This window comes from Maylandia zebra, linkage group LG5, assembly GCF_041146795.1.
Source record: "Maylandia zebra isolate NMK-2024a linkage group LG5, Mzebra_GT3a, whole genome shotgun sequence".
Lineage (NCBI taxonomy): Eukaryota > Metazoa > Chordata > Actinopteri > Cichliformes > Cichlidae > Maylandia > Maylandia zebra.
In genome coordinates this window covers 22,084,962-22,107,781 of record NC_135171.1, presented here as the reverse complement: position 1 = coordinate 22,107,781, position 22,820 = coordinate 22,084,962, and the positions used below count along the sequence as shown (strand labels likewise).

The following is a 22,820-nucleotide window of genomic DNA, read 5'->3' as shown; positions in this document are numbered from 1 at the left end:
GAGTGGCACACTACCTTAGCAGCAAATGATGAGCTTGGCTTTTCCAAGAGGTCCCAGAGTTTCTTCCTCTTTTCGGAACAACACGTGGTAGTAAACTCCTCTCCTTCCCTCTCCCTCATGTTCTCGGCCTCTCTTTTGAGCTCTTCGTTCATCTGCTCCTTTTTCTGGTGATACCTGGCCTGGCAGCAGGACTCAAGGTAGATCTCGTCGATGCCCCAGAAGTCCAGCTCTTGGCTGAATGAGAGCGCGCACATTTCCTCCATCATGTGCAACTTCCCAGTGCGATAGAAGTTGAGGATGGAGGTGAAGGCGCCGGGGTGTCTGTCGAAAAAGTACTCGTTGGTATCCAGGCTATAATCATCGCATATCTCCAAGATAGAGTCGTGGGTGTTGCAGTCTCGTAGTTTGCCCAGACGTGTGCGGGGCAGCCTATCCAGAGTCCTCCACAGAACTTCGTGGAGAAGACCCCCAACGTTGAGTCTCACCCGGCGGGAGTGGGTCTTGCTGCGGATGATGTCAATTGTATCCGGCGGCAGCGTGGTGCCCAACCGAGGTCCTGTTTTGATCATCTTCACTCAAGTCACTGGGTCACTTGAAAACACTGGAAGATGCAGGATGGTGGATTAAAAGAACATGGTCCTGGAGATGACCGCATCAGGGTCCCCTTTCGTTTCTTTTGCCTGACAAAAAGAAGAAGAAAAGGGGGGGAAATTAATGTGGGTGCTGCTGAACGGGCACTGCTGGTGTCCTACAATAGCAATGTCAGGTGGTTTATCCACTCATCAGAGAACCAAATAGATATTTTAATCAGCTTTAAGAGGTACAGCCGCTTTTCTTGCTGACAAGGATGGCGGGGTGGGGGAGCGGAGTCAATGATAAACTGGATTCCACTTGCGAGCGCTGTCCGGTGCTGAAACGTCCATCACTCCCAGGACCGCCGTCTTTTCGCTGTCCACGAAATCCGGTGCTGAAACGTCTCAGCTATCAATCTCGGCCCAAAGGCACTTGTGTTAGGTGTTGTTATGAGCATACGTTGTTGAACTGTTCTCTGGAGTGATATTAAGCTGGGCTAATGCCGATTATCAACTTTGATTAAGGGCTCATAACACACTGTATCATCCTCTAAGACCATTCTGTGGACTGTCCTCACAGTAGTGCAGGGTTTTCCGGGGTTTACATAACGACAAGTTATTATCAAAAGAGGAATAATTGAGATATAAAGTTGTTGTTTTTTTTATCCCTTTAGTCAAACATGCCTACTGACTCATTCAGCAAAACTGCATTTACATATATATATTTTAAAGTAACCCACATGAGCTGAAAGTGGAACTCGCGCATGTTGTAACGATGGCCAGCTACGCCAAACGAACAGGACACAGCATCTCGAACTCCGCTACAAAATCACAAAGCTTATAAGACTTAAACCACAAACTAAAACAGGATCGCACACGACAAAGAAATAAACGTAACGCATACCTGTCTTCTTTATATCCCGATTCACCTCAAGGAGCGGCATCAGCAACATTTCGAGACTAAACGCGTTCAAACTTGTTACTGCTCTCCGGCTCTTCGGCTCTCTTTTGGGAGCTGATGGAGGCATCATGAGCCGCGTACCGACATGTTGAAAACTATAAGTGCTTTTTGCAGCAATCAACACGTCCAGTCTGCCCTGTGCACCGCTCCGGAAGCGAATCAACAAGTAGAGCTCCTGAGAGTTAGTCGGGAATGCTCCTGGTGTGTCTCCTCCACCTGCTGACAGTGTGCGTGCGTGCTGGCCGGCGCCTTTGTGAACGGGATCCTGCAGGGGCTGATTTCACTCGGGCTCCTCCAGCGGCGCAGGCTGTGTGAGTTTAACCCTCGCGGGCCCAGGCAGAGAGTAATAGCTCAGTGCATCAGTGCTTCGTGCTGGAGTGTTATAGAGCTACAAAACTCACATGTCTGGCCAGAACTGGACAAAGTATAACCTTTCACAAAGTTCATGCAGGTTAGACAATCTGTGGAGTTAGCATTAATCAAGCAACTTGTCATTCAAAGCCGACACTTGCACTCTGCACTCACATCACAATAAATAAGAGACATGCTGTAAGTACCTCTTCGATCCTTAAGTGCTTCTTAAATATTAAAATACAATATTTGACATCAGGGAAGATTGGCCAGCTACTTAACTCACTCTTGGAGAGGACAATCTGACAGTCTGGGTTTTGCGGCTTGGCCTGATGTATTGTAAAAGTTTCTCATTAATCTTCACACAATGGGCTAACATTTAAAAGACAATTACAGTGAGGTCTGCGGGAACATTTTCCAGTCTGGATTTAAGACACAGACATCCTCTCTGCTTTCCAGATTAGGCTTTAAACTTTCATTTTTGACAGAGTATATAGTTAGGTTGGATCAGGTGACCTGGAATCACCCTTAGTTATGCTGTAATAGGCATGTGCTGTTGGGGGCTTCACCTTTTCTCACTCGCTATGTGTTTATAGACCACTCTGCATCATTAGTTATTACTTTTCTCTGGCTCTCTTCCTCCCCTCACCACAAACTGATGTGGCAGATGGCCACGCCTCCATTTGCAATAAGTGATATAACACACAAGATTGTTGTCCTTTGAAGACCTGCACAGTGCTTTACAATCTGTGACCTATCATCTCCTGCCAGTGACTGATCATTGCTTTCCAAACAGCGTATAAATCCAAACTTCACTTCGCAAACAGCAGGCGTGTGTTAGTGTGACAGATGTGTGACTGGCTCTGTTTACAGTACAGGCAGTCCCTTCATTACACTCAGTCTCTGCAGCTGACAAAAAAGAGTGCGCACGTTTTTACTGTTTCCTCCCCCTAAATGAAGGCAATTTTCAGTGTCTTATGAGGTTTTACTGAAAAATAAAATGGTAGGTGTAGAATGGGCATCCAAAACACCCTCTCTAAAGAAGACTGACAGCAGAGGATTACAATATTATTTATATTTATTGATAAATAGCAAAGAAAAATGCAAACTTTATTACATAAATAAGAAAATATAAAATTACAAAGGACATAGAGACAATATAAACAAAGTTTTTGTGTTGAAATGTGCATATAATTGTTGTTCTTGCTCATTTTCCTAGTGAGTATTTCGAGGTTTATATCGGACAGGCAAGTCTCCTTCAGGTTGTAGCATCCCAAATCCATAACGGCTGGTATTTATTTCTGGCATCTGAGCATTTGGGCCACAAAGCTCCAAATCATAGTCAGTCAACACCATGTAAACAAACCTGTCGAGGAAAAACACAGATAAAACACAGAATTAGGGTATTGGAGCAGAAATGTAAAACTCTAGCGTGGAACGTTTTGAGGCTCTCAACGACCCTAAAGTTGTAGAGTAAAAATAAATCTAGGGCACTCACTGTCTGATGGTATTGATGGCAAACTGCTTTCCTACACAGCCATTGGTCCCTGCACCCCATGGCATAGTGTAATATTTCAGCCGCTTCCCTCCTTTATAAAAATCCTTCTTCACAGATCCGTCTTCTCTCAGAAAGCGATCGTACTTGTATTTCTGGAAAGGAAACACAGTTTTTGCAAAGCAGCTATTAGATGCAAGTAATATCAGAATAATCACTCAAATGCATTGGCATTTGTCTGACATTTATTTCTTAAGTATGCCCTGCTATGCCCTTCCCACACCCATCAGCTCATTTTCTGTTCCCATGCTCTGCTAATCCCTCGGTAGCCCACAGCTCCGGACTTGACCTCTCGCTGGGTAGCACAAGGTAAGCTTTGTGTAGGCGTTGTTTCCATGTTACATAAACAACCGCAGGTGCTAATTACACTTAACTCTGCCTTCAATGAGTCCATAAGATAATTACTGCTATTCCTGTTGGCAGCACAGGGAGATTTTCATGGATTAGAGACTGGAAACAAGACAGGAAGACAAACCTGTGGCTCGTGGTAGATCTCAGGGTCCATTTGAGGGCTGACGTAGGGAAACAAACACACTCTGTCTCCTTTTCTCAGCAGGTACCGTCGGCCATCGGCCATGCAGAGGGTCTTTTCCCGCACTACCTCTCTTGTAATGAACGGGCCGGCGGTGAGTCTCAGTGCTTCTTCCAAGGCACTATCTGAGAGGGGGTTGAAAAAGGCGCTTTCAAATAAAATGTATTATCATTATTATTATTATTAAAGAAATGGTCAGTATCTGCAGTATTTCTAAACTTTATATGATTTCTTTTGCTACTACCATCTTGCTATTAACAAACTGCAGTCATGCTCTTAAAAGCACACCATTGTGGTGTGATGGTTAGCAGCATCGCCTCACAGCATTAAGTTGCTGGGTTCTACTTTCTCTGCTGTTTTCCTCTGTGGGATCTCTGTGGGCATACCAGCTTCCTCCCACAGTCCACAGACATGAATGTCAGGTTAACTAGTGATTCTAAAATGGGCGCAAGTGTGAAATTTTGTCTTTATCTCTGTGTTAGTCCTGCGACAAACTGGTGGTCTGTCCAGGGTGTACCCTGCGTCTCACTGCTGAAATCAGCTCTAGTTGCCCTTGAATTGAATAAGTTAGAGAAAATAGATGGATGCACCTGTTAAAGGGGGTCTATTATTGTGCCATTCATTGGTGTAGTGGTTAACACATGGGCCTAATGCTTAAAGCTCTCAGGCTCAAGACTGGGAGGAGACAAATCCCTGAGAGGGTCATGTCAGGAAGAGAATCCTGTGTATATCAAATATGTGGCTCTGTCCACTGTGGTGGCCGCTTGTTAATAGTGGGCAGGCACATGAGGCTTTTATTTATTTTCTTTTTCTGTGTGCTGCACAGTGGTACATGCTCATATTAAACATGGCTATTGATTCAGTAAAGTGCTATACAAATACAGACCATTTACCATTTAAATAATCAAATCTGTCTATGTGAGCCAAAAGTGGTCAGACTGCTCTAAACACTTTAAGACTGTTTTTTTTTCTCTATTTTTGGACATATATGATGCCGCCAAGAGCTAATGCCCCCATTATGGTCATCACACAGCAGTCCCATCCACCTGCTGCTCAAACCTTTTGTTTTTGTGGGGGCAGCTAGTTTACGTAAAGGGAGGGGGACAGGAACTCAAACATCTTGTTTATGTTCCTGACACTATGATAAACCTACTGTTTACACAGGCTGGAGAAAAGCCCTTACCAAACACTGGGGTGTTCACTTGACTGTCCATGAGGGGAGTCCCTGTGGTGGTTTCCATCTGTGTGTTCTGGCTAAACTCCCTCTTTACTGCCATCAGGGCTTCAGGATTTGTCAACAAGAAGCCCAACAGCCAGAATGCAGCAGGACCAACATTACCCTGGAAACAAACAAAGACTCAGATGAGGAGGATGATGATAAGGTCGCTCACTCTGGCGTTGCATAGTGACAGCGCAGGTGGTTATTTGGTAACGGCAAATAAAAACATCACACGGCAACCTGAGTACTTACACAACCTTCTGTTGAAGTGATAACAAGCCATTATTTTTATTGAAATATAAGTTTCATTAAAACAAAAAACGTAATGAATTTGCACTGCTGGAAAATAATAAAATAAGAATGTCTGGGATGAGAAGAGCCACTCTCTGGATTGTCTCACTATTGGCAGAGGCACAGTGCAGTAATGGTTTACTTAAAAAGGAAAGCCATTGGAAACCTGAGGTCCCCTGCCATCTGCTTGCTTCCAAGGACAGGACACTGAAGCTATTCAGTTTTATAGCAAACTATGGTGCTATTATCTTAGGGGGAAAACATAACATAGTGAATAAATTATCATAAAATTGGCTGTTAGTTTATTGGAAATACACTAATAAGACTATTAATGATCACTTTACCAAACATAAGCATCTCTGATGACAGCACTTGTGTATCCTTTAAAAAGATTTGTCGCCAGGACACATCTGGCCCATGTATCACAGTCCTAAGTGTGGAAGAGCTTTCCCAGACACAAATATTTTCTTTATATTTAAAGTCATTGGCGTGACTTTGTGCTGAACAAAAGGGGTGGGGGGTGGGGGTGTGTGTGTGTCAAGATCTCTGTCTAGAAAAAGAAAGAAATCTGGGCAAATTCCTAGATGAATATGGTATAGGTATTATAGGTATAGGTAATTCCTGAAATGAGTAAAGAAAATCAACAGCTTATTTATGCAATATAATTCAATTTTAGAGGGGGTATATTAGTTGGGTCTGATTAATGACACCACCCTGGAAATTACGCCACTGTTTAAAGTTAAGATGTTTTGGCTTCTTAACATACCATTTGTTGTTGCTGCATTAACTGTTGAGCAAATCCTGACCACATTTTTCAAATGTGTTTGATTTTTCTTTTTTGAATCATTTGAAAATGTGTTCATGGGTGTTATGAATCAAACAGAAACAAAACAGGTTGACATAAAACAGCAAACGGCTTATTGTATAGGCCAAAACACATATATGATAAATCTGTCATGAAATAAACTCTCCAGCGGGGCTGTGAGAAAGACTCTGAGTCAAAGTCCAGCTTCAAGGAGTTAAGATCAGCTCACTAGCCCAGCTTTACTTTTTGTTTTAAAAAATATGAAAATTTATTTTTTTATATGTACATGCTACTTGATAACAAACACATGCACTAATTATTTTCATACTGACTCTTGAATAAAACTAACCTCAGCAGTTAATCAGTCATATCTAATACTGCGACAGCACTGAAAAGTGCACTCAGCTTCTGTACCATTATCTGTCTCATAGTGCTTAATCCTTGTAATCTGTAGTGAACAGCACCCTCATGTGCCAAAGAAGAGTATTTCAGTCCCACCCAAATAAAGTTTTTTTGGACACAAAGGGCACAATTAATTAATTTTGAGTGAGCTCTAGTGTAATCACCAAAAAAGCCCTCGTTTGTACAAACAGGTCAACATTTCTAGGTTGTCTCACTCACCTGTGTGGCCCAGAGTTGCATCAGTATAGCCCTGTTCTGCATCTCTGCATCGGTTCCATCTTCCTGCAGAAACTGCCTGTAGGCATGCAGCCAAGGGCTGGACCCCGAATCGTCAGTCAGACCTGCTGGAGCCAGAAGCTCCCAGAGTTTGTTTTGAACACTCTGAGCTGTCTTCTTCTCCTCTGTTACACACATATAAACATCATTAAGTGAGTGAATGAACCAGGTCACAGACGAGGTCACAGTAAATGTCACTGGGCAAGATGCCAGACAAAAATATGCTATTGCATACGTGCACAAAAGTACGCACTAATATTTTAACTGGCTGCTTCTGCTATTTTTGTAATGGGTGGAACGGATGGAATTGTACACAATAACGAGGGCCAAGTCCTGAGGCGACAGGCTCTGTGTTGTGATAATGAAGTAAGTTATCAGCGGAGTGACATCGCAGCATATGTGATGACGAAGTCTTTAGAAACACAAACTCCTAGACACTATGTAAGCATGTGAGTAAGCAATCCCCACCATGGTAACCACAAAACAAATCTATGGGAGCAGTCAGTGGTGATGTCAAACCACATTAACCGAGACATGATGTAAACTGTGACGTCAAGTAACACTCTCATCTGACTCATGACTTCATGCTTCTTTTGGTGTTCATTTAGTAAAAGTTAACCACAAAACTCTACCCAAAACTAAATTTACATGTTTTTTTTTCTCCAGACAGTAACGTTCTTTATCCATCTGGAAGATTTTCATCCAGGTTTCATTTTGAGATGTGCACCTTCTCTTGAATATAATGGAACTAAATAGCACTCATCTTGTGGTGCCCAATATGCCATAAAGGTTTATTTAAAAATCTCACAATCATGACTCAATTACTCCAAAGCAAAATCCACAAACCTTGGTGCACGCAGTCACATGCGGGAGCTATGTTTACAGAACTACAGCCTGTGGAAGGAAGCGTACGTCTACCTGTGACATATTTACAGCTTCCCTCTTGACTAAAGGACCATTATTTTGCTCGTGGGTGTAGCTCAGTAAACAGTAAATAGTTCCTAGATGAAACAGCTTACAACAATGTTTGTAATTATTTTTGAGTGGCAAGATTACTGCAGTGTCATCTAATTATGCTTACGGGAAGGCTGGCACCTCTACAGCCAATCAACTAAAAGTGCTCCTTTGATTTTGAAGTTCATCTCTTTACCTTGCCTGAGAGTGCCCCTTGCCATTTTGACTAGAAGACCATCAAACTTCTTGTACTCCTCGTAGACACTCAAAGGGTCTATGGGGTTGTTGTTCTGCTTTCCTCCAAACAGCGTCAGGTACCCCGCCCTGCACGGAAAGAAGAAACACAAAACGTGTGAGTGTGTGGGCGATGAGAAGATAACCAGCACATGACACAGTTATAAATGGTACTTTTCCATTTAGTCCCCATGACACAGTAAAGATCCCCATAGCTTTCATTTTTAAAACAACCTTTGACTCACATCAGCCAAAAATGTTCAACCGGAAAAGTGACCCACACGCATTTTTATGACACAGCGTGGTCATCCTACATTTTTGTTGCTGGGTTTACAAACAGATGACCACAGGATGGATCGGTGTGTAAACTGTTTGGTCGGAAGCTTTTGACATTCTTCTTTTGACATAGTTAACAGCATTAGTGCGCGTGTGTGGGTGGATGAGGCTTTTTCATACCTAAATAACAAGCTGTAAGAGAAGTTAAATAGTCCCTCCTCTTTCCAGTCTTTCTGGTTCTGGGTCGTCTTTGCTTTCATCAAGGCTCGCAGGTTTCTGCTCATGGCGCTGTTAAGAGTGGCCAAGTTCATTCCCACAAAGTGCCTGTAGACATAAACCATTAAAGAAAAGGTTAAACGCCATTCTGCTGAGGGTTAGTCTTGCAAATCAGCTGACAATAATTGATTGTTAAAAACATCGTTGTAGCAAACATTATTTTAAAACGAAAACAAAAATTGATTGAGCTAATTTATAAAGGCAGGGTAATTAGAAAAATGGATGACGCAAACTGAAGAAGCACAGTGCCCAAAAATCCACCTATGACGCTGAAAGATTTTCTCCACCCTTCAATGAAAAAATGTGCATGCCGGTTAGTTCTGCACAATAACAAACTAAGACCTAAAATAGATTTCCAAGTATGTGCTGTTGCTCTACAGGAATATCCTCAGTGTTAGTACTTATAAAACCTTAACCAGTGAATTTCCAAGAAGATTCTCACTTCCCAAATAACATAAAAATGAAATTGAAAATTTAAAGAAAGTGGTTTTTGTTATTGCTTCAGTACCTTTTCATGATTTCGTTTGATTTAGCCTGCTGGCTATACGGGAGGCGCAGTCTGAAGATCCTGTCCATCAGCACCTGCGCGTAACGTGTGAAGTCCAGGGAATCGGAGTCACCCAGGACTGTGTCGTAGGAGTGTGGATCCAGGAGCATCGTCACATAGCGGCCAGCAACTCGCACCTGGAGCGCCAAAAGCGGACACTGAGTAAAGGATCTTAAAACATCTGTATATGCTTTAGAAAATGCACTGAACAGATGGCAGTGCTCCTTAAGTGCTCTGAATGACTCCAACGTAAAAAGATCCCGCTACATGGAAAATTACTTAAAAGTATATTTAAAACAAACAAACAAAACTATGAAATTTTCGTTTTATATCAGGATAAAATCACAGCTCCTTATGCATCTAAACTTGAATATGTAAATGAATATAATATAACTCACAGTGAAAACGTCACCATGCTTCATCTTCATGCGATTTATGAACTTGGATGCATCTTTTCCAAATTCAAGTGCATGACCTAACCACGGGATAGCTCCTTTGTCTAAAGGTGGTTCCCCCTTGCATCTAAAGGAAATAAAATAAACGAAATTGTGCATTCAATCTAATGTTTACAAAAGCATGTTGCAACAGTTATATCTGACTCATTTCCTCCTCACAGCAAAGTGAACTGGAATCTTTTTTATTATCATCATTTTCTTTTTTATTTAGTCTTCCACATCCGTTTGAATTTGTAGCGAAAACTGATCTTTAGCTCATGAATGTAGCCTACTATGGAGGGGAAAAGCACAAATAGCATTAACTGGAATTAGCTGAAAAGTCACAACTACATCATAGATTTTGTCGCTCGTAATTCACCAAAGCAAAACAAAAGCCCGTGAGGTGTGACGCTCAGAGTTGTTTAAGCACACAGCTTAACAGCATTCCTCAAACCGGAGCAGGGAAAAGCCCCACTAAGAAACAGATTCGCTCCTAATCAATCCCCAATAATTCAAGCCGGGTTTTATTAACACTTCACGGGGATTGCGCGTTAAAATTCAGATATTAAAGAAAACACGACTTCACAACAGCACGTCATTCATTTATAAACAAAACATGTGGATGAATGAGTTACTTACCTCCATCTGTTTGTTAGAATAAAAATGAGTAGGACGAGCAGGAGGATGGTCCAGATCATCTCGCGTTGTTACGTCTGCGCTCGCTCGGAGTGTCACTGGAGCACCCTGAGACCTCACACTGCATTTATACCAACCCGTTGCTCAACCCCAGTCATAACAGTGTCATTGTTAACTCCCATGCCATTATCCACTGTATATTTGATGGCGTCATCACAACAAAAAGAAAAAAAAAAAAGTCTCTTGTCTAAACTGTGACCCAGTGACACGAGGGACTCGAACGTCATTCGTCTCGTTTGCGTTAGGACCAAGTTTTGCACGTCTCTCAGACACTCCCAAAGAAATAATAAGAAAGACAAAAAAAAAGTAAGGTGACCCTAAAAGCCTGAACAAGCTTTGTTTCTTATTCACTTATGGAAAGAAAAATGTAAGAGGTGTGGGAAGGTGGAAAAAGTGGCAAGCAGTGCTTCATATCAGGTGCCAAAACCTGTTTGGCCCACATGAAATTTAACACTGAAAGTGACGTTTCCATTAAGGCTCACTTCTTCTTTTTTTAAATTAAGGTTCACATAAGAACTGAAAACATTTTTCTTGGTTTGTTTTTCCTCCTCGGGAATATCCCTTGAGTGTGTGTAGTTCCTGCTTCTTGGAGTCTGACACACTTCTTTGGAGGTTAACAGAAATCTGCCAGCAAGAACCAGACTGTAGCTGAATGCTGTAACTCTCCTTGAGTCACTCACGCATGCAGTTGTTTTCTTTAAGTAATGTTTCATCATGTCTCTTCTTGTGTTGTGCTCACGTCAGCACGTTGACTGTGAAAGATAAAGAAAGGAAGGTGAACACCCCAATCGAGAGCGCTTACTAGGTGCACTTACCATAACAACTTGAAAACCCTAGGTGACTTCCTTTTATAATTAATGCATTCAAAACATTTCCAGGAAACGTGACCTGACTTTGACCTTGAGGTCAAGGTCACTGAGATTCAAACGCATAAGATATACTTATGGTATCAATTTACAAATCCTGTTGCCTTGTTCCCAAATTCACAAACGTAGGTTTCCACAACACCCACCTCATCGGTGAAGTGACAGCAATCAGCCTTTTACAGCTGAGGGGTAAAAAACATTTTCCTGTCCTGTGTTTGGGATAAGAGTGGACTGAGACAACTGGTGCAAATGGTGTGAAGAATGACTAAATCAAGTGATAATATGAGTGAGCCTTTATTAGTGGACACATTTAATTTGAGGGGTACAGCCTCAACCTTCAGCAGGATTCTGAACAGTAATATGACAGGTGAACAACCTTTAGGAAAACAGTGTAAAAACCATCAAACTTGCAGATCATGACAGCTTCTTGGTGAATTACAAAGTAAAATTGCTTGGCATGCTTGAGCGGAGAACTTGTTTAAAAAAAAATGTATTCAATTGCTAAATATAAATAAAATCATTTTAACCTGGGCTCAATTTAAATTCACAACTGAAATGCTGGGTGTCACTTAGGAGAGCTCCTTGTCTTCCTTTTCATCCCCCTGCGTGTTACACATTCCTCGTGACTCATGGACATCTTCAGGAGTTTGGCCAAACACCGCCCCGGTCCGCTTGAGGAGGTAAACGCCAGCATGTAAACCCCCGACATTGACCCAAACAGTGTGCAGCTTCCTCCACAGCCCTCCCATCCTCGATATAGCCTGGAGACGACATAAATCCCATGAAGGCAAACTAACAAATTAGACATTTGTTTTATGTAAATTATAGACAAACAGTGAATGAAAGTGGGGGTTTTTTATCGTGACGGAGCAAAGTTAAACCCACATTACTTAAACATCTGAGGGATTATTTAGACATCAATTCAAGACAAATTCAACCGGAAAAATCATTCATTAAGTAGAACGACCATAAATACTTTAAACTTGAAGAGCAGCGTAAACATATAAAACATGAGCCTTTTTTTAAACAGCTAAAGGATAGCAGTGGTGAAACAAACAAGCAGAACTGGCTTTTTCCAGTTTGGTGGCATTAATCATTTATGATTGAGTAAAGCTGGGAACTTACCACACACTATTTTATTCACTGCGTTAGAAAGGTTAATTCCTGTTACCCTTCAAACCTTTTTAGGTTAAAAAAAAGTTCACTGCAGTACTGCTTGGTTTGAAAATGTGATATTTTAGGAGAGGAGGATTTTTTTAAACTACACTGTACAACTAACAACAATCTATTGTTACATACAATGTTGATTTGTTAACACAATACATAAACATTGCAAAATCATCTGTTTTAACTCAACCCTACAATGTAAATCCGACACCTTCTCCCCGCTGCATTCAACTTTTTCAGGGCATGTCAGCAGTGCAGGAAGCGAGAACCGGTTCCCAGTAATTTAGTTCCTTGGAATTCTGACTGCCTATTCATCCCGGTCATGTGCCGGAGGAGGAAAATAGTGGTGGATATGGATACAGTGTGGATAATACTTTATCTTAAAAGGTCGACAGCATTTTAGACAAAAAAAGGCCATCTGCATTGTGCTGCAAACTTTGGCTCTTTGTGAGCACGCAAACGCTAAGCTAGCCTAGAACCCAGAGTGATGTTAAAGATGAGTGAATGCTGACCCCAGCCCAGCAGCCAGACCCTAAAGTTCAAGAAAAGTAGCGATGAGCAGTCAGGCTGAAGCCTTCATTTCTACTTGTTCACGTTTCTAAAGTAGAATCTCCGTGGCGATCGCTTTGAAGATTTGTGTTGGTGTGTGGGACTCAGGTTTATACTGTTAAATGGTAATTATGAGACGATGCGTTTCAGGTCATTTTATAAAGAAAAGTGAAAATAATATAATGAGTAGTATTACTAATTCCTCTCCCTTTGGGAATAATTAAGTACCGTACTGCATTACTTTTAAGAAAGCGTTGTGTATAATATTTGAAATAATTACTTATTTGACAGGGCGATTGTGGCTCAAGAGTCGGCAGTTCGTCTTGTAATCAGAAGGTTGCTGGTTCGAGCCCCGGCTCCAACAGTCTCAGTTGTTGTGTCCTTGGGCAACACCACCTACTGGTGGTGGTCAGAGGGCCCGGTGGCGCCAGTGTCCGGCAGCCTCGCCTCTGTCGCCTCTGCCCCAGGGCAGCTGTGGCTACAATGTACCTTGCCATCACCAGTGTGTGAATGTGTGAATGGGTGAATGACTGAATGTAGTGTAAAGCGCTTTGGGGTCCTTAGGGACTGAGTAAAGCGCTATACAAATACAGGCCATTTACCATTTAATGACCCCAACGCTGATCACAGAAAAGAGGGGAAATACCTCCAACATGAACAAACATCTGACCCACAGCATGTAATTAATTTGCACAAATGTAATGTCTTTGATAAGCTGCTTAGTGATGGTGGTGACTCTCAAGTGGAGCCAATGAGAAATGAATAGGAATCAGAGAGAGAATCCATATAGAGTGATATCGACAAGGGAAGCAGAAGCGCTAAACTCTTATCAATTCCCATCCCTGAGTGTGGGTCTATAATAATGATCAGTCAGTCCACCACTTTAGCTTTAGACTAAAATATTTTAGCTGCTGAAAACACAAGTGCATGCTCTGTTGGGGTCACACACACACACACACACACACACACACACACACACACACACACACACACACACACACACACACACACACACACACACACCAGCAGTGTTGCTAAACAAAGTCTCAGCAAAAGGGAGATAACAGCTGAATTCTTCCTAAAATCTGTCATCACATTTTAATCTTTTTTTTCTTTTACACATTCCAAGCAGTACGACTTGCACACTGTGGGCTCATGATCAGGCTCATGACTACTGAGGAGGCGGAGTCAAAAGGAAACCTAATGACAATAATGAATCGTCACATTTTGGCTTTGATGTGTTGAGTGTATAAGAAAAAATGGTGAGGATGCACCCCTAGGGCAACATAGTGAAGCAAGAACGTGTTAAAATGCCATTAACCTTCACCCACTGTGATAGTTCAGTTAAAAAAAAAAAATCCATCAGCCAACAAATTAGGCCACGATCACTGCACTGCATCCCCATCAGGGACTTTACGCCCTTCCACACAGAGCAAATACCTGGTACTGAGCATATTCCCTGACTGTCCTTGTAGCTACGTTTAGCAAGTTTTTACTCATTTTTAACTTGTTCCTGTAATTCCTCCTATTGATCTACATCAACATACATAAAGAAGATATTTGGGATAATTTCTGACAGCTTTGGAGACTCATGATTTATAATTGGGACAAATGTAAAGTTTATGCAGATCAGAGATATTATTAAAGAAGTAAAAGTCAATGTAACTGAAGCAGTCCTGGAGAAACTGAACATATTTCTCCAACCAGACTGGGCTCAAAATCTCTTCCGCACAGAGTTTTACTATGAAATAAAAATAACACATTTCATCACCGGACATACTAAAACACACATGTAACTTTGTGGTTTCAGTGTGGGCTGTGGCCTCAGGTTTGAAGGTCATACACTGTTTAATGTGTTAAGGTTTAGGGGATTATTTCCTGTTGATGATGTTTTTGGTACAATATTTATCCTCTTATTTTTACAAACTCAGAATATAATGTGGCCTTCTCTTTACCAGAAATATCAAGTACTGTCTTACTTTCAGAAATCTGACAGCAAGTAATACAATAAGAAAATGGGATTAAAAGAGGCTCTGGTTAGTTTGTGAGGCTTGCGCAACTAGCTGGGAACTTCAAAACAGAAAAGGCGTAAAATCTGACAGCATCAATTTTAAAACTGCACCATGGCGACAACTTACATATTTACAAACACCCCACGTATTGGCTAAACCTCGACACACCTCCATCTCAAACTCACTGCAAAACAATAAATAATAAATGGGTGTAGATGCAACGCAGGACAACCTTCCTCAGGTGGAGCATGTGACTTATGTGTATTGTTCTACAGTACTACGAACGCATGCCTGCCTGACGTCAGAGACAAAGCATCAGAGGTTGCTCAGGGTGCAACTGATCCTGAGCTACATTCAGCAAATAGGTACAACAGTGATTTGTTAAGCTGGTGTGTCTGCCACTTCTGTGTCGGGGTGATTTACACAAATGACTGTAATAGCCGTACCATTGAAAAATGAAAAAATAAAAGCCTAGTTAGCAGGAACATCACAAAATGCAAATTAAAGACATTCTGAATGACTTTTTTCCAAGTAAATTCAGCAGCTTAAAGCAAGCAACCAAGGTCTGTATCAAGATTTAAGGAAATATGATGTGGAAACATCATCTGACATGAATTACTGGAAAGTTCAAAGCAAGATAAAACTTGTGGCACTGTGGACTTTTTTTTTTGTCTTTCTCCTGTACTGATTTCAACTTCCTTGGAAACTTTCATGAGAATATATACCCAAATATGCATTATCTGCAACATTAACATGGCTACCTTGGCAAAGCACTTCTTGTCCTGGGTTAAGAGGACAGCCTTTCCCGAACCTGGTCTGCACACACGAGCCATTTCCCTGAGACATAAGGGGTACAGGTCCCAGTTCTTCTTCTTGGAGCCCATCCTTTTAAGAAAACAGGAAAAAACCACCATCACACAGCTACTTTAGTGCGTTGCTTTAAAGTGGGTTTAATGCCTCATCTTCCATGTGCATTTTTGTTATACTGTGATCTAAATTTCTGATTTCAATCTAATTCTAAGTGTTGAACAGCAAAGGCATTAAAAAACCCCACACATACACTTATAGCATTCAAAATCTAGATACAGGAAACAAATCTTCTAGTGTTGATGGTTATGGTACCTCTTGCCAAATGGCATATCAGTGATGATAATATCAACAGAGCTGGTCCTTATTGGTAAGCTGCACAGATCCCACTGCACTGTGTCAATAGGCAATCCAGATATTCTGTTTGAAGCCAGAGAGATTACATCATTATGGGGATCATCAACCACATGTACTGCGTTCAGTCTCATTCTCTCTGTGTTCACTCTCACCTGCCCTTGTCGGCCCTGCGTTTCTGGATGTGACATATATTGTTGACTGTGCGGTTAACTGCCATGTCATTGTTGTCGCCAGCAATGTAGAATGAACTGCTGAATTCAATTGCACCCTGAAGAGAAGAAAAGCAATACACAATTAGTGGCCTGTGGTTTATTGTTATTTGGATCTTGAGGCTATCGCTGAATAATTCTGCCTTCCGCAGAGTCTCCGGAAGACATATTTGTTAATCTCCACCTTTAGCAGTATCCAGGTTGTGTGATCAATATCGCAGTAATAGCAAGGTTGCAGAATGTGGTGCTTGGATGGCAATATACAAGAGATAAGTTACAGACTGCTGCAGGCTCAAATCACTTGACTCAGAAAACAAAAACAATATTTGAAGTGTGCAATCTATAGTTTCTTAATCAAGTCAGTTCTTTTATGGGTACCCACGAGAATTGATCTAACTGTGTGGAAGCACTGACTTGTACACTTTTCACTATGTAGTGCAAAATTATCTACTCTTTCTTATAAAAACTGATGTAGTTGAAGGTCATTATCAGGGTCACGATAAGCTGTGTCTCACCTCCAGTGGTATAGCTCCAGTCCCACACATAGGGTCAAGTATTACATCGGATGCCTGAGGTTTACACAGCCTGTCAACAGACAAGGAAACGAACAACGTATTTCATAAGCATTTCATCTTATATCACATTTACCTCTCATATGCTTCTTTTGTAACAATATTACACGCTTCAGATGCTCCAACTCAGCAGTCAGACATAAAGTCAGCACATACAACTACTCATTTAACTCCTTCCATCAGCCTGCTGCTACAGGGTCCCTGCATCCAGGACCCAAACGGCCAAGAAATCATTCATCTTAACTGCTAATAATATTATTAACAGCTCATAATGGAATTTTATAAATTTTCCTTTTCAAACCGATGTTTTAATCTTGCTGTGTGCTGTCTTATTTGTTTTATTTTTATACACTGAAAGCAAAGTTCAAGACAAATTTCCACTGCTTTGCAATAAACAATGTTTTCTGATTCTGTGGGACAACCTGACAGAAATTATTTTGTACAGTTGAAATGTGATGTGTTATAAAGGTTTTATACACACTGTCAAGATACTTTCCAAAGGGACCGAGAGCAATGATGGATAAATATTTAAAGAAATCGTTCAGTGTTCATGTAATCCCACCTTCAAAACAACTAATCTAACCCTACATTCCTGTGCTTCTCAGATTTTCACCTTTTCCCAAATTAGGAAGGAATTCCTGTGAATTTCACGTGCTAATGTGCTTTTATGGTGGTAATGTGGGATTAAAACACAGGGATAAGAACAAACAAGCTCTTGTTATAACATACCACTGTGCCATTTGCAGATTATTTTGCTTTGCCAGACTTCCTATTTTATGTATACAGTGATCAGTGGTTATTAATTCTTTCCTCCCCCCCCCCATCCATTTCAGGGTCACGGTTGGGCTGGATCAAAGCTGTCATGGAGGGGATGTACACCCTGTACAGGTCATCAATCTACCACAGGGCTGGAGAGAAAGACTCCACGTGGAGGATGGTAGCCGGTGGTTTCAAAACCAGGACTATCTTGCTGTGAGGCGATGATGGCAACCACCATCAATAACCTAACCTTACAACAGAAATTAAAATGTGCATAATTTTATGTGTGAAAGCAGCCACCAGACCACAAGTTTTTCCCAACTTGAAGTGTAAATGTTCACAGTTTGAAATTCATTTATCCAAATATTATTATGTTATGTGTGCATGCTTTATTTAACTGGCAATAGAAGAGTCACCAACATGCTGATGACGTCCAAACCACACAATTGTAAATGTATGCAAAGAGAAGTCCAAATATTCAAGTGAATATCACCGTCTCTGTTTCAAAGGCTTAAGAATTTAGAATCTATTGTCTCTCATTCTTATCTTTAAGGAAAATGTGAGTTAGAAGGACAGTTCATTGTGTTTTGTTACACGTTCAAATAAAGGCTGACGTGTGACTAGGAGACACATCGCAACACAGAGGAATTCCTCTTAGTATAATAGAGTATGGTTGGACATGCCTGCATTTCAACAGGGTGCCAAGAATGACTGCCTCACCACCCACCTGTCGGAGTCCTTCACTAACCTCATTAGTATCAACACAACAATCATCACTTTTTAACAGAAAGATTTTGGAGCCTCAGTCATATCTATGAAACTGGAATCGGACACTATGCCAAACAGTGAACGTGCACCACTGTTTACTACACATCTGCAAAATAAAGAAATTAAAAGGCTGCAGGCAAACAGACTAAACATTTTTCCCATCTCTCAGTTTTGACGTAGTTGAAATAAATAGAAAAAATATGATAATAGAAATAATAATAAGGAAAGTGAATAAACAAGCAAGCAAAATAAAAACATGAACAACAGACAGACAGAATGTATACAGCTCGTCTTGGAAGAGCAGGTGTGCTTGGCACAACAGAGCATTCAGATCATAATTCTGGTTGCCTGACAGGTTAACAACAACAAAACGAACAAAGTCTATCCGTGAAGCTGGATTTAAAAAACAAGAGTTTAAAAGTTAAAGCTTTTAGACAATGTGCAGCGCCATCTTGTGCCAGTACAGAACTTGACATCACTAGGGTCATTGGTTGGTTGGTCAGTTGCTGCCAACAGACCTACATTAGTTTATTTTAGCTAACTAGTGACAGAACTGATAATTAACTGGAAAACAATGAGACAAAAAAAGGATATTCTGTCAACGTTCACTCTGTCTCTGTAGCAATAAATGAATCTGCTGCTGTCTGTAAGATGTGATCAGACTGATTATATGCAATAAATCAGTCACACCCAAACAGTTTACTACATGAACATCGCACCACCTCAGCTCAGGTAGAGGTAGAGCAGGTCATCTACTAATCCGAAGGTTTGTGGTTCGATTCCTGGCTGCTACAGTGTACATGCCAAATATCTTTGGGCAAGATACTCAACCCCAATTTGCTCCATCAGAGCGATCATCACAGTGTGAATGTTACACAAAAAGCACTTATGAAAGAAAAAGTAAATCAAGTACTTGATCAGGTGAATGAGGCACGTTGCACAAAAGCACTTTCGAGTTCTCAGTCCATTGGCAAACATAACTAGGTTTGTTATCAGCATCTTGGCAGGAAAAACAGGTTAATGTGGTTTCATTTTTTTTTAGAAATTCTTATCTCACACTATTGTCACTGTCATCATACTAGAAGTAAGAAAAAGTGAAGTCCAACTCTATGTGAAGGAGACTTCTATAAACAGGCTAATAGATATCAGGATTCCTAATCATGCTTCAATAAGAAGCTTAGTTATGTCTGTGGTGTGATGCAGATGTAGTAGCTGCTTATGTTCTAAGCTGTTTGGGAGTGCCTGGGAAAAGAAAGACTATTTTATTGCATAAAATGGTGCTGATAACATCTTGTGGACAGCGAACACTGTTGGACTCCAACTTGTTGGTCCGGTGAACCACCAGTGCAACTCACTGAAATGGGCTTTTCTCTACAAACCCGAACATTATGGCTGACAGGTGGATTTTCATTTGAGCTAGTAGAGCCTTTTACTGCTAAGACAGAGTAAAAGTGGACAGAATATCCTAACGTAAAACTCACTGTTGCAGCCAGGGGCAGGACACAACTGACCCTCTTAAACTGCTTTTTAGTTTTAGTGTCCTTACGAGTTTCCACTGAGTTGTCAGTTCTGTCAAAAGTTAGCGAACATAAACTAATGAAAGCTTATTAGCAGCAAACAACCAACCAAAAAACCCAGTGACATCATGTTCTGTCCTGGCACAAGACGGTGCTTAACATGCTCCAAAAACTTTTAAACATTTATGTATTAAGTCCAGCTTCACAGACAGAGTTAAAACTATGAGGTTTTTTTTTTGTTTTTTTTTTTTTAAGAGTAGGCCATCATGGTGTAAATTAGCCTTTGTACATGTAGTGTTTCATGTCCACTTCAAAGCAAGTATGTCAAGAAAACATTATGTGACATAAATTATTGGAAATCACATCCCATCAACTCTTGGACTCAAACAGTGCAATTGTTGTTAGAAGACTTACCTCAGCATGCCGTAGCACAAAGTGGACCGCAGGGTGGTGGGTCCAAAGTGACTGATGTTTCTCCTATGAAGGCTCTCTTCAGTTAGTGCAATACCAATCACCATCTCCTCATTGTGTATGTTGAGTAAGACCTATAAGGAGAGAAAGATTACTAATGTGTCCTGGAGCACTTTTATATGTTATATTATATCATTGTGAGTGTGCTGAAATTATTTAACGGATTAAAATTAATTAATTGCAAAGTTCTGTAACTGACATGTTTTACTTTGTCATATGGACTAAATTAAGAGAAACAGATCTGCAGGTCGTTAAAAATTGAAAATAACAGTTAGTAGAATGTTTGATATAAATAAAAGCAAACTAAAAAGCTGGCAAGAGGTGGTGGAGAGTGTAATAAAGTAGTAGATTAATAGATGTGATTTTCACCACAGTGTGACAGGTGTTTTTCTTGGTGGTGGTGTGTGGGGGGGGATTGAACACTGATTTGCAAAATGTACACACCATCTCCAATATTTTAATCTTTAAGGTGCTAAAGCATTTTTCTCATCTTGTCACATGATATAAACACTTTACCTTAATAGAAAGTGTTAATTACTTTGTTACTCCCTAATATGCCTCGCAATATTCACTCTTTTTTTGTGTGATATAATGTGATGGTGTTTACTTTGCATCTATCAATGCTGAAGCGTGCCTACCTCTATGTCAAACTTTGTCATGTCTGCTTTCCACTGGAAGAATTCTTGCACAGCTCCCCCAAAGTCTCGAGCTGCCTCATTAGAGGAAAAGCTGTGTTTGTCACCGGCCCTGTTACATGTCACGCGAAACTTGATGACTCTGGCCTCAGGCGCTGCCTCTTGCGAGTCCTGTTCGCAGGGCTCAGCGTCAGCTGCGCTATCCGCCTCCAAATGGCTTTCAGCAGCAGACACCACCTGATGTAGCTGCTGCTCAGTGTCAGCAGCAGCTACATCAGCTGTGTTCCTGCTAGGTTTCACTTTGGTGGTGCTGCCTCCTTTTCGGTGGCCTTTCTTCTTTTTAAGTGTTCCATTTAGTTTCCAAACCTCAAGGGCATTAGTCCAGGGGAGTTTGGAGGCGAGCTGCTGCAGCTCCATCAATGTCTCCTCCTGTAGAAGCCAGTGTGTTTGTTATCCTGACAATGACATGCACCTAACATCAGCATCGAGAATAAAGACGGGCCTGGTTTACCTTGGATTGTTTAAACTGGTAATGATCATATTCCTCAACGACAACAAACAGGTTGTCTACAGACCTCAGAAGATGAACCTACAGCAGGGAACGCCAAGTTAATCAGACACAATGATTTTATATTGGTAAGCTTGAAAAAAGCAGACATAAAAACCCAACATGGCAACATTTTTACCTGGAAAAGCTTGTCAGTAGTTATAGGAAAGTATATGCGACCGCGATCTTTGCTAATTCGTGCCTCCACCCCAATTTTCTCCTTGACCTCCTCTGCAGCAGTGTGTTCAAAACCTGTGGGCACAGTCGCCCCGATGGTCACAGTAATCACGTCTCCACTTTTGGCATCCGTCTCTGAGGAAGAAGAGGTGCATGGTCCCACGGAATTGGGGCCCTGCTCTGAAGGTCCATCTTCTTCGCAGGACATATTTTAATATGAGGCCCAATCTTCAATAGACACGGATATACTTGTGTCTGTGACAATCAATATCAAGCACTGCAGCTCACCTGGATGGAGACATATGTGACGAAGCATTATACTATTTAAACGTCTTTTAAATAGTGAGTGGCATTAAATTAGCATGAATGTCTGTGTGCCTAACCACTGTAAGCAAAGACCTTTATTGTTACTTCTCGGGAAATAAAGCTTTCAGTTAGCTGGCTAACGCTAGCTTTAAATGACTAAAAGTTGGTTTCGCGTGCAAAGCCACGAAGCGTTAGCCGCTGACACGCTTTTATTTTTAACTGCTAACCCATATAAATATGTATTTATGCATCAAGCCCACCGTCTGAACACAAAAACCTTTTAAGACTAAGTTGTATTATGTTTGCTAAATGTATTAAGACCAACCTGTCACACACGAGGTAACAACATGCTGCTTCCGCTCGACAACAGCAACAGCTTCACTTTTTTCCGGTCTACATTCTTCAAAATAAAAGCATATCTTGAGCTATTAGACCTGGGTTGAATCTCAGAAACCCCACACTGGGTTAAGAATGAAGTAAAAAACAAAAAAAAGAAAGAAAAAAGAATGAAGTCACTTCAAGTCAGCAACACATTTATTTTTTTCGAAATTAACATTTAGATACATACAAAACGTTAACAAAAAAATGATGTGCAACTTGAAAAAAAATCATCAGGAACAATGCTTTGGAAATATTATAATAGAAATCGTATAGGATTTTGACAAAAACGTACAATATAATTCAGGGCATAGAAGCACCCGCTTGTCCCCTGTACGTCAA

The 22,820-nt window shown here is 41.0% G+C and overlaps 3 protein-coding genes across 3 annotated transcripts in view; all 3 read right to left on the bottom strand.

The window, feature by feature from the left end:
• LOC101481512 (potassium voltage-gated channel subfamily B member 1) overlaps positions 1–1,796 on the bottom strand; it is a 41,850-nt gene extending 40,054 nt beyond the window's left edge. The window contains exons 1-2 of the mRNA XM_004544822.3: positions 1,477–1,796; positions 15–680 (exon numbers count right to left, since the gene is read on the bottom strand). Coding sequence (XP_004544879.1) covers positions 15–569 — 555 coding nt within the window. The 5' untranslated portion in view covers positions 570–680; positions 1,477–1,796. The remainder of the gene's footprint in view (positions 1–14; positions 681–1,476) is intronic.
• A 1,212-nt stretch (positions 1,797–3,008) lies between these two features.
• Positions 3,009–10,548, bottom strand: LOC101482090 (prostacyclin synthase). Its single transcript, XM_004544824.4, has 10 exons — positions 10,325–10,548; positions 9,650–9,773; positions 9,213–9,388; positions 8,609–8,752; positions 8,115–8,242; positions 6,908–7,089; positions 5,155–5,311; positions 3,915–4,096; positions 3,383–3,534; positions 3,009–3,250 (listed from the first exon to the last, which is right to left on the bottom strand). Exons 1-10 carry the CDS (start codon positions 10,381–10,383, stop codon positions 3,100–3,102), a joined length of 1,455 nt encoding a protein of 484 aa, XP_004544881.3. The 5' UTR covers positions 10,384–10,548; the 3' UTR covers positions 3,009–3,099.
• A 977-nt stretch (positions 10,549–11,525) lies between these two features.
• thumpd3 (THUMP domain containing 3) lies at positions 11,526–22,526 on the bottom strand. Its single transcript, XM_004544825.2, has 10 exons — positions 22,426–22,526; positions 21,757–22,082; positions 21,582–21,659; positions 21,074–21,499; positions 20,379–20,509; positions 16,864–16,933; positions 16,292–16,407; positions 16,098–16,202; positions 15,737–15,860; positions 11,526–12,008 (listed from the first exon to the last, which is right to left on the bottom strand). Exons 2-10 carry the CDS (start codon positions 22,000–22,002, stop codon positions 11,817–11,819), a joined length of 1,488 nt encoding a protein of 495 aa, XP_004544882.1. The 5' UTR covers positions 22,003–22,082; positions 22,426–22,526; the 3' UTR covers positions 11,526–11,816.
• Positions 22,527–22,820: the final 294 nt, after the last annotated feature.

What these genes read in the sequence shown, in the direction of transcription:
- LOC101482090 (XM_004544824.4), bottom strand. Translation starts at nt 10,383, where the DNA reads ATGATCTGGACCATCCTCCTGCTCGTCCTACTCATTTTTATTCTAACA. An exon ending in AGCATGGTGACGTTTTCACT is followed by an intron (nt 9,389 to 9,649) that starts GTGAGTTATATT and finishes TTGGCGCTCCAG; the next exon opens with GTGCGAGTTGCTGGCCGCTA. An exon ending in TGCAACTCTGGGCCACACAG is followed by an intron (nt 5,312 to 6,907) that starts GTGAGTGAGACA and finishes GTTTGTTTCCAG; the next exon opens with GGTAATGTTGGTCCTGCTGC.
- thumpd3 (XM_004544825.2), bottom strand. Translation starts at nt 22,002, where the DNA reads ATGTCCTGCGAAGAAGATGGACCTTCAGAGCAGGGCCCCAATTCCGTG. An exon ending in ACCAGTTTAAACAATCCAAG is followed by an intron (nt 21,500 to 21,581) that starts GTAAACCAGGCC and finishes TGGCTTCTACAG; the next exon opens with GAGGAGACATTGATGGAGCT. An exon ending in GATATGCCATTTGGCAAGAG is followed by an intron (nt 15,861 to 16,097) that starts GTACCATAACCA and finishes TTTTCTTAAAAG; the next exon opens with GATGGGCTCCAAGAAGAAGA.